Source organism: Centropristis striata, chromosome 8 (assembly GCF_030273125.1).
Source record: "Centropristis striata isolate RG_2023a ecotype Rhode Island chromosome 8, C.striata_1.0, whole genome shotgun sequence".
In the NCBI taxonomy this organism is placed as follows: domain Eukaryota; kingdom Metazoa; phylum Chordata; class Actinopteri; order Perciformes; family Serranidae; genus Centropristis; species Centropristis striata.
The window spans coordinates 36,714,736-36,725,372 of record NC_081524.1 but is presented as its reverse complement, the minus strand read 5'-3'; the positions used below and the strand labels follow the sequence as shown (position 1 = coordinate 36,725,372).

Below are 10,637 nucleotides of genomic sequence, written 5' to 3'. Positions count from 1 at the left end.
AAACAATAAAATATAAAAATACAATAAAAATACAATAAAAAATAAAGTGTCTAAAGAAGGAGTATGTATTAAGAAGTAGAATTCCAGTGCAGAATAAATATAAATATGTAGTATAAAAATGTTGGTGCCATGAAACAAATAAGGTGCAATGAAATGAATGAAGTGCATAACATAAAGATAGTTATAACATGTGTCAGGTAACCTGTCCGATCAGGTCTGCACAGTATTCTGTCTCATAAGCAGCATCCCATAACTCTGACAGGGAGGTGCCAAAGAAAACATGGCCTACAAACACTTCAGTCAAAATGTTTGAGCTGCTGCTTGGTGGTTGCTCAGCTAGTCTGACACGTTCACTTTCTCCAGCCAGGTGGCCCGTCAGTGAGTCTGTCAGTAGCAGTCAGTCTGTCAGTCAAACATTCATCCAGTCGCTCTGTCCTGCATGACAGAGAATCAACTGTTAGACTGTTGGCTAATGGTTTGAGCAGTGTCAAAGCTGAAAACCAGTGGTGGACTCAGACTGTTAGAAGGGCAGGGGTGAACAAATAAAAAGGGCACATTCTGCACAACATGGAGCCCCACCAGCAGCAAAAAGCTATGATGCATCATGTATGATGAAATATTAGCAGTAAGTTAAAAGGAGATCCAGATCAAAGTAATTAATGATATGGTACTGACAATTAAAAGTATCAAACCAAACCATGTAGGGGGGTCCGGGGGCATGCCCCCCCAGGAGAAAATGTGTACATTTTTAAGTAAAATGCATCTATTTTGTGCACTTTGAGAGCTAAATGAGAGCAAACATCTCACATAACATTATTCACAGTTGGGTGATACCTTATTATACAATCTCTAGAGGGCACATCATCATCATTTATGTATAAAGGGGCACCCTAGAGGGCAATCAATACGTTTTTTCATGTGTAAAGGGCAGCCAATAAGGCACTTTCTCTCATTTTCACCACTCTAGAGGTCACTTTCACACGCTTTTTCAACCACGGAGGCACCAAACAGGAAAAAGGGCACTAGAAGGGCACTCATTACGGCACATTATCGAATTTTCTTGCACTAGAGGGCACGTCATCATAATTTATTGTATGAAGGGGCACCCTAGAGGGCACCCAATCATTTTTTGCACGTGTAAAGGGCAGCCAATAAGGAACTTCCTCTCATTTTCACCACTCTAGAGGGCACTTTAGCACGCTTTTTCAACCACACTGCAAAAAAAGAAAAGTTGGGTGAACTCAAAATTTCAAGGCAACAAACTTCGATAAAATTTTAAGTTGGACAATTAAACTAAATATTTTAAGTTTTGTTTTTGAGTTTGCTCAACTCTGAATTTCTCTGGCACGATTGTAACACCGCTATGAAATGTCAGCTAATGTTGACGCTAATGCAGCGCCGCTAGCATCAGTTAGCCGCTAGCTTTCGCATATGACCAAATTTTACAACAAAGAAATAAGAGTTAGCAGAACTATTGTCCCTTGTTGTGAACCCCAACTTAAAGATATAAGTAACAACAACTCACAAACTTGTTTTTGAGCAGACAACTGGCTTCCTTTGTTGTGCTAACTTACATTATTGCCCTAAATGTCAATAATTTATATTTCCAAGTTTTACCAACTTACATCACTGTTTTAGGCCAAAAAACACAAGTTGTCTTTTTTGCAGTGCACAGAGGCATGAGGGGGGGAGGTCGCCCCTCCTGCCCCCCCCCGAGTCCGCCACTGCTCAAAACACACATGTATAAGGAGAATGCAACACTAGAATAAGCTCCTAGCTTTACAACTACAACCATCATGTTACAATGCTGCACACCTCTGCTTAGCAGAAACAATAACACAGCTGCAACCAGATGTGTCGACCACAGTGTCAGTCGCTCACTGATTCAAGCTACTGATGAGCTAATGTTTCCAATGAGAAGCTATTTTAGGAAGCAGAAGCAATCCCAAAGGGGAGAACAGAGTTTTCCACCGTGACCCTCCAGGTGGGGTTCAGAGAGAGAGGTCAAAGGTTAACCACCCACCATCAGTGGGGCTCAGGGGCTTCGGCAACTTCTGGCTCACACGTGTGTTCATTTCTAAGGAAAGGGATCATTTATAGGTTGTGTGAGAAGGTAACTCAGTATTTGATTCTTATTTGGTCGAACATATTTGGTGATCTTTGGTATTATTTCACTTTTTTTTCTCCAGTCAATAAAAACACATACAGAAACATACAAAAACACAAGGGGGGGAAACACTACGAATTTCTTCTACAATGTCCAGCCAGTGGTTCAGTCCAGGAGGGTCAGTTCTCAGCCAACTTCTTGAAAATGGCTTTCTTGAAGTTTGAAGTTTGAAGTTTTTTTATTTTGCACAAATAAGGCAAAAGACAAGGATAAAGAGATAACAACAAAATGAAAGTGCAAGGTAGCGGCAAGAAACCCAAAAGGGCTTATACAGGGCCTCTACCTATATTAAACTTCACAAGTTAAATTAAAACAAGTAACTATCACACAAAAAATAAAATAAAAATGAAGCAAATTATAACAATATTAAAAGTAAAATCAAAACAAAAGTGTAGAAATGTATGTGTGTGTATGGGTGTGTGCGCATGCATGCTGTGCATGAGCGTGTGTTTTTCTTAGCTGCAAGTGATAGGATCTTGAACATTATTTCACTTTTTAATAATCTCTAATATTGATAAATGTAGAGCAGCCATATTGTTAGTATGAGGTAACACTTGACATATACTTGACAGACCTAAAACCTACATAACACACACATGATGCCATCCATAACATAACAGTGTGATGTAGGGCAACGACCTGTCACACATCAAACATGAGAAACCGCTTTTAGGAGACGTCACATTTTATGCAAAGTTTATTTTACATTTAGTCATGACTATTTCATCATTTATTCCTATCCATTTTACAATGTGTAGTTTCCTGTATTCCTCAATTATCCTCAGTTTAACTCATAAGAACCCATTTTAAATGTTCTAGTAATGTTCATGTATGTTTTCTCAAGTACATACGTGTGTTTTAGTGTTCTACAGCTGCAGTAGCTTGTTGAGAAGCTGTCTAATGAGGCAGTGTTATTTATATTTATTTATTGTCAATTTATTATTATTTTGTTACTTAAAAACAAATCTGAAATGGAATTTGTTGTCTAACAGAACTATTAAAGTCACACTTTTGATATATGTTATGGAGATAAAAACAAAAAAGGCAGATGGTTATTTGTTTTGATTTAATATTTTGTTACTTAAAAACAAATCTAAAAAAATGTATTGTTAAACAGCACTATTAATGTCACAATTTTGATATATGTTGTGGAGATGCAAAGAAAAAGGCAACTCTGTGTTTCTGTAAGCAGAAAAGGTATCTAGTTTATTCATTTAAAAATAAGAAATATCATGAGGTCCACTTGGTCTGTGGTATATCCCCCATAATTTTCCTTTTTAAGGATTACTGGGTCTGGGTTCTTATGGGTTAAAATCAACCAAGTCAGCCTGAAGGTAGCTCTCATTTAAACACAAATCATCACCTTTATCAACCCAATTATTTGCATCCAAGAAAAAAACATTTTTTAGTGTTGACTATAATAAAGAGATTAAAACTTTGGTACAAAAAATACAAATTTATTTCCAAATGTTGAGTTTTGCAGTATTATTCAGATACAGAAACAAGCAAAACAATACCACATACCAATATATACACTTCATGTTGACATTGTTACCTATTAAAGCTGTGTATTTCATACACACTCAGTCAAAAAATCTAAACAGCAAGTATTTACAAAACCTTTGTCATTATAAACATAGCAGATGTTTATGTGTACTACTTTAAACAACAAAAAAAACCCTTTCTAGACCTAAAAAATTGCATGTATTAATGGAAGCATAGACATTATGCATTTTACAACAGGGGTAGGATTTCAGGCCGATGTTAGAAACGACACTCAGTCACTACAGTGACCTCTCTTTGATTGGCTGAGCCCTCAGTCTGGACCGGGTCAAAGCACACACTCCAGTTATTTAAAAAATGCGTCCCATAGTTGACACATTTCCATGGCAGTGGCATTAAAACGTAACAGCTCAACCTAAAATCGTTTATTTTATGTTGCCTTGTGAAAGTGAAAGTAATGAGTACAAGAGTATTATATATTTTTTTCTAGATTAAGGTGTCAAAGTGTCACAGTACATTAGGGGTTTATTGTGAAAGAGGAGTGGTTTGCTTAAGTTTTTTTCTGATTTAGTCTGCAGAAAACTCACTGTAGTTTCATGATTTTAATCTAAAAAAAAACAAAAAAAACCCCAAAAAAAACGTTTTCTTGACTGGCCAAGTCACTACTATACATCTGCACTACCCTGTAACAATACAACTTCATACTATTTACCTCTTGAATAGAGGCCGTTTTAAGTTAACCATCATAATATAAGAGCACCTACAAACAACTGTCCAACCTAAGCCTGCTGTGAGTGGTTGGTAGTTTAAGCCACCTGTATGCAGAAGTGAAGAGAATCAATACATCACATGGTTTAAGTGCTTTGATTCTACTCAACACTAGAGAAGATGACTGTTTTTTTGTCCACAGGATGTTACACAACTCAATCCCTCGCCAGGAGAGAAAAACACAGAGCTATTCAGTTCTTAATCTCACACACAAAAGAGGATTCTGACCATAATCAGCAGATAAAATCTTATTTTCACTGCGGACAGTCTTATTTTAATCTTAAATTTAGAGTTAATGCAACTCGTGTTTTAAAGTGAAGCTGCTCTATGACCTATAACCGCTGTATCCCAGCTCTGATGGCGGCCACACAGCGTTGTTTCGGGGGCAGTGGCTGTGGCATGCACAGGTCAGGATCACCATGACCGGCCTCCTGGTTGTTTTGCCGTTGGCACACTGGAACTCCACCAGGGCGGTCTTGGTTCTGTGGGGGGTGCAGCAGCGGCCGTCTGTGCAGGAGCCACAGTAGCGAGGCTTGTGGGCCAGGACGCTGGTGCAGTTTTTATAGGAGAGGTGGACGGCCGTGTCGCTCCTCACCATCCTCTGACACTTACTGCCTCTCTGTGGGGAGAAAAAGAACAATTCACTGATTTGTATTTTATCTCTCTAGAACAGTAGTTCTCAACCTTTTTGAGTCGCAACCCCCTTATTTAACATGCATGTTGTCCGTGACCCCCGCTTGCTGAACACAATCTCACACGCACAGTTCAGATCACCCAAAAAATAAACAAAATGACCAAAAAAAGGAAACAAAATGACCAAAAAAGACACAAATTGACTACAAAATGATTAAAAAAAGACACAAACTGACCTAAAAAGACACAAAATGACCAAAAAAGACACAAAATGACCAAAAAAAGACACAAAATTACCAAAAAAGACACAAAATTACCAAAAAAAGGAAACAAAATGACCAAAAAACACACAAATTGACCACAAAATGATTTAAAAAAAGACACAAAATGACCAAAAAAAGAAACAAAATGACCAAAAAAGACACAAATTGCTTACAAAATGATAAAAAAAAGACACAAAATTACCTAAAAAGACACAAAATGACCAAAAAAGACACAAAATGACCAAAACAAGACTGAAGATTTGGTGACCAAAAAGACTAAAACACATTAACACACGCTGACTTCCAAAATGATTTGATGATCCCCAGAAATCATCTCGCGACCCCAATTGGGGTCCCGACCCCAAGGTTGAGAATACCTGCTGTAGAAAAGTCATTATATGCAACTTTAAAAGGAAACCCAGCTATTTCTAAGTAAAAAGTAGCATTTAAGTTGGGCCAAAAAAGTACCTTTGGTGCAAGCTGCGCCAGCTGCATCTGGTCCTGCTGGTCCTCACAAGGTCTGATCATACACAGTCGGCTCTGCTTCACCATCTCACACCGACGGTTCTTGTTGGTGACCCTGGTGGACACACCCATGCCGCAGGACTGAGAGCAGGCGCCCCACTCTGTAGTCTGCTCGATGCAGTTCAGGCTGGGATCCCAACTGTCAAAGCTCACTGTTTCCTCCTGACGATAGGCTGAGGAACACACACAGGGAGACAATGAGTTAGAGAGAGAAATCACCACATCACCTGGTAAAAAAAGGTTTAAACAGCAGCCTGAACATGAGTAACAACAACTCCAAGAATGTAGAAAACAACTTGGCAACATGATGTATCACAGTGCTGTTTCACACTGTGCCTTTCCTCTGAATTCCCTCCTCCTCTCTCAGCCCTCACTCTATTTCCTGTTGTTCTTCAGACCTTGGTTTATGCTCCTTTACCAGAATCAGGTCAGAGAAATGCACTGCAAAAAAGCCAACTTGTGTTTTTTGGCCTAAAACAGTGATTTAAGTTGGTAAAACTTGGAAATATAAATTATTGACATTAAGGGCAATAATGTAAGTTAGCACAACAAAGGAAGCCAGTTGTCTGCTCAAAAACAAGTTTGTGAGTTGTTGTTACTTATATCTTTAAGTTGGGGTTCACAGCAAGGGACAATAGTTCTGCTAACTCTTATTTCTTTGTTGTGAAATGCGGGAAAGCGTTATTACAATGTAAAATTATAAGTTAGTACAACTTACAGTTGAGTTGACAAAAATCTGAATTCAGAGTTGAGCAAACTAAAAACTTAAAATATTTAGTTTAATTGTCCAACTTAAAATTTTATCGAAGTTTGTTGCCTTTTGAGTTCACCCAATTTTTCTTTTTTTTAGTGTGTACATAACCTTTAAACTTTGTGTCTCACACTGCAGTGACACTAACGTCAAAGAGGAATGGATGACTCTATGCGTCTATCTGTATATATGATCAATTCACCCGCCATGGCGAAGCCGCCCAGAGCGCTGGCCTCAGCCTGGGGCTCGCACACCCACTTCTCGCAGCACTCTCCAGGCACCTGGACCCTGCGGGGCATGGGGCAGTCCGGCCCGGGCAGCATCACGTCCACGTTGCAGCGCGGCACACAGCCGATCTGTCCATCGCGGCACATGCACTGGTACTTACAGCTGGGGAAGAAGGTCTGGCCGTTCTGATAGACAGAACCGTCCAAAACACACACATTTCTTCCATTAGCTGGAGAAAAAGAAAAAAAAATGTACAGATTAACACATCTGTCATTGTACTTTATAGTGGACATCCTGCATACACTGTAAAAAAAAAGATAAACAATAGCTACTCAAAAACATTGAGGCAACAGATTGCATGCAATATTATTAATTAAATCTAATACTCTGTAATACATTATTCTGTAGTCTTTTAATTTTACTTAATATATTTGATAAAATGTATTAAATATAAATGCGTCCTTGATTTTGAGGCAGTTGTTTAAGTAACTTTAATTTAAAAATGTTTGAGATAGAATCTACTTATTTTGATCACATTAAATATAATCTTTATGTGTATGTAATTCTAAATCAAGAGAATTTTGAATAAATCCAACACGATAGAATTAGTCCGTTTTTAATTGACAAGCACTTCCTGTTAAGTTGTTATTAGCTGAACTTGTAATGTAGTTAGATTTAATTAATAATATTGTGTGCAATCTGTTGCCTCAATTTTATTGAGTAGCTATTTATCTTTTTTTTTTTTTTACAGTGTACGTTACAAGTTGAGTTAATAACAACTTAACAGGAAGTGCCTGTCAATTAAAAACGGACTAATTCTATTGTGTTGGATTCATTCAAAATTCTCTTGATTTAGAATTACATACACATAAAGATTATATTTAATGTGATCAAAATAAGTAGATTCTATCTCAAACATTTTTATATTAAAGTTACTTAAACAACTGCCTCAAAATAAAGGACACCTTTATATTTAATACATTTTATCAAATATATTGAGTAAAATGAAATGACTACAGAATAATTCATGACAGTGTAGTGTATGTCATGGCCCACTCACCAGTGCAGATGCCAGTCCTCTTATGGATGTCGGTGGAGTATTCACACTGAAGCCCTTTCTGCGTGTCACATGGGTTCATCTCAGAGCAGACCTGCCCTTTCTGGCGCGCACACACCAGGCAGCAGGCGCAGTCATCCAGGATCAAAGGCACCCCGGGGAGACACATGGGGGGCTCCTTAGGACACGGGCATCTCCTCGGGCACACCTGGGAGCAGACAAGTGTCAACACCTGGGTGGGAAAGAAAATGAATGAGTTTTTTATGCATTGTTGAACGTTTCTTTCTTTCTAAACCAATCAAAACCTCTCTCTAAACCAGCTGTTCTCAAACTTGGGGTCGCAAGATGATTTCTGGGGGTCGCCAAATCATTTTGGAAGTCAGCTCTGTCTCCACTGCGTTAAAGTGTTCATGTGTTAATGTGTTTTAGTCTTTTTGGTGATTTAATGTCTTTTTTTGGTCATTTTGTGGGGGGTTTTGGTCATTTTGTGTCTTTTTAGGTCATTTTGTGTCTTTTTGGGCAATTTTGTGTCTTTTTTGGGTCATTTTGTGTCTTTTTTTGTCATTTTGTGTCTTTTTTTAGTCATTTTGTGTCTTTTTTTGGTAATTTTGTTTCTTTTTGGGTCATTTTGTGTCTTTTTTTAGTCATTTTGTGTCTTTTTTTAGTCATTTTGTGTCTTTTTTTTGTAATTTTGTGTCTTTTTTAGTCATTTTGTGTCTTTTTTTGGTCATTTTGTTTCTTTTTTTTGGGTCATTTTGTGTCTTTTTTGATCATTTTGTGGTCAATTTGTGTCTTTTTTGGTCATTTTGTTTCTTTTTTGGGTGATCTGAACTGTCAGCGAGCGGGGGTCACGGACAACATGCATGTTAAATTGGGGGTCGCGACTCAAAAAGGTTGAGAGCTACTGCTCTAAACAACTGGGATTAAATATTGCACAGATAATTACATTTTGGGTGAAAATAAACGTTCCATATTATACTTTTACAGAATACAAAGCCAGTAAACTTTCTGTATCTGTAGGTAGCGTTATTTTACTAATCTTTAAAAAAAAAGAGAAAGAAATAAAAGCAAAAAATGACTTCAGTTAACTTTAACAACAGTTACTTGCTTAGTGAAACTCATTTGTACCGTGGGTAAAAAGTGGATAAAAACATTTAAGTTAAGCAAATGAAGTTATCCTGTAATGCTCTTTATCTGCATTATCTTGTTGTCTTCTAATCATAAAATTATTGATTGAAAATAATTTTGAGCTTTCTCAAAAAGATTTTTGATTATAAAACAAAAATAGTCATTCTCTTAACCTATCTGGTTTTACAATATAAAAAACTATCTAAATGAAAAAAAAATCAAAACAGCTGTAATGCCTACCTGCGCTGTAAAGAAGACAAAAAGAGCTCTCTCCGACAAATTGGTCATCTTGTTGTGAAGTCGAGCAGAATGAAAAATATCTGCAGTCTAAAAAGTGTTCAGTTGTCTTGAATGGAGCTGATTTGAGTCCTTTGGTTTCCTCTCTGGCTGTGGAGTAGCAGAAGGTTGTGATCTCTTTGTCGTTCTGGCTCAGGACTTGGTGAGGAGGGCCTTATATAGCCGAGCTGTCCTGCTGGCACCATGACGACAAACAGGAAGGAATGTCGGAGAGATCGCCCAGAGTGTTGGAGGAAGATGAGAGTCACATTTTATTGTGAGATCCTGTCAAAGAGGACACCACGAACATATAGACACTGTTGAGCTATTGAGTTCTGCAAAAAATGTATTAAAAAAAAAAATACATATATATATATATATATGTGTGTGTGTGTGTATATATATTTTAAAAAATACATTTTTTGCAGAACTCAATAGCTCAATAGTGTTTTATATTGTAAAACCAGATAGGTTAAGAGAATGACTATTTTTGTTTTATAATCAAAAATCTTTTTGATAAAGCTCAAAATCATTTTCAATCAATAATTTTATGATTCGAAGACAACAAGATAATGCAGATAAAGAGCATTACAGTGAGTTTCACTAAGCAAGTAACTGTTGTTAAAGTTAACTGAAGTCATTTTTTGCTTTTATTTCTATCTCTTTTATAAATGAAATACCGTGTACAGTATATATATATATATATATACTGTACACGGTATTTCATTTGGTATATATATATATATATATATACTGTACACGGTATTTCATAGCTGTATTTTCTATAAGTGTTCATTTGTTAATCAGTTAGCTGTTAACTTATTTGCTTACACATATATATAAGTATCCTTATTCGGGATTCCCTTTGCACTGCAGGATGTTGGTGTTATTAGAAAGGGCCCGGGGGTTCCCTTACTGACAGCTGGTGGTGACCCCTTGACCTCTCTAACTGAACCCTACCAGAGAGGTCACGGTGGAAAACCCTCTTATTCCCTGTAGGGCTATCACTGCTTCCTAAAATAGCTCCACACTGGAAAGTTTGGTTCACCAGTAACTTGGATCAGTGGGGGACTGACACTGTGGTCTGCACATGTGGACACGGATCTGTTCAGGTTTCTTCCGACCATGGATTTGGGGCTAAAGCTGATGGGATCGCTGCACAGAAGGGGGGCAGAAACTATGGAGGTGTTGAATGCTCTTCAGCATCTGAGGCTCCTTCTCTCAGTAAGTGTGACCTCAGTTGTTTGCCTCTATACGTCTCACAGAACACCATGTTGGACTGGCCATCTAAAACTTTGTAATGACTTAGGCTACGTTTACATGATGACGGTCTGAACA

At 37.6% G+C, this 10,637-nt stretch overlaps 1 protein-coding gene across 1 annotated transcript; it reads right to left on the bottom strand.

Annotated features, from left to right (window-relative positions):
- Positions 1 to 3,402: 3,402 nt before the first annotated feature.
- LOC131976935 (CCN family member 3-like) lies at positions 3,403 to 9,427 on the bottom strand. Its single transcript, XM_059340156.1, has 5 exons — positions 9,264 to 9,427; positions 7,899 to 8,127; positions 6,813 to 7,067; positions 5,803 to 6,032; positions 3,403 to 5,057 (listed from the first exon to the last, which is right to left on the bottom strand). The coding sequence occupies exons 1-5, from the start codon at positions 9,309 to 9,311 to the stop codon at positions 4,764 to 4,766; spliced, it is 1,056 nt and encodes a 351-aa protein (XP_059196139.1). The 5' UTR covers positions 9,312 to 9,427; the 3' UTR covers positions 3,403 to 4,763.
- Between the last annotated feature and the right edge of the window lie 1,210 nt (positions 9,428 to 10,637).

Excerpts from the sequence above, each read along its gene's own strand:
- LOC131976935 (XM_059340156.1), bottom strand. The coding sequence starts at position 9,311 with ATGACCAATTTGTCGGAGAGAGCTCTTTTTGTCTTCTTTACAGCGCAG. Across the intron at positions 7,068-7,898 it reads GAGGACTGGCATCTGCACTG|CTAATGGAAGAAATGTGTGT; the intron begins GTGAGTGGGCCA and ends CTTTTTCTCCAG. Across the intron at positions 6,033-6,812 it reads GGGCGGCTTCGCCATGGCGG|CCTATCGTCAGGAGGAAACA; the intron begins GTGAATTGATCA and ends TGTGTTCCTCAG.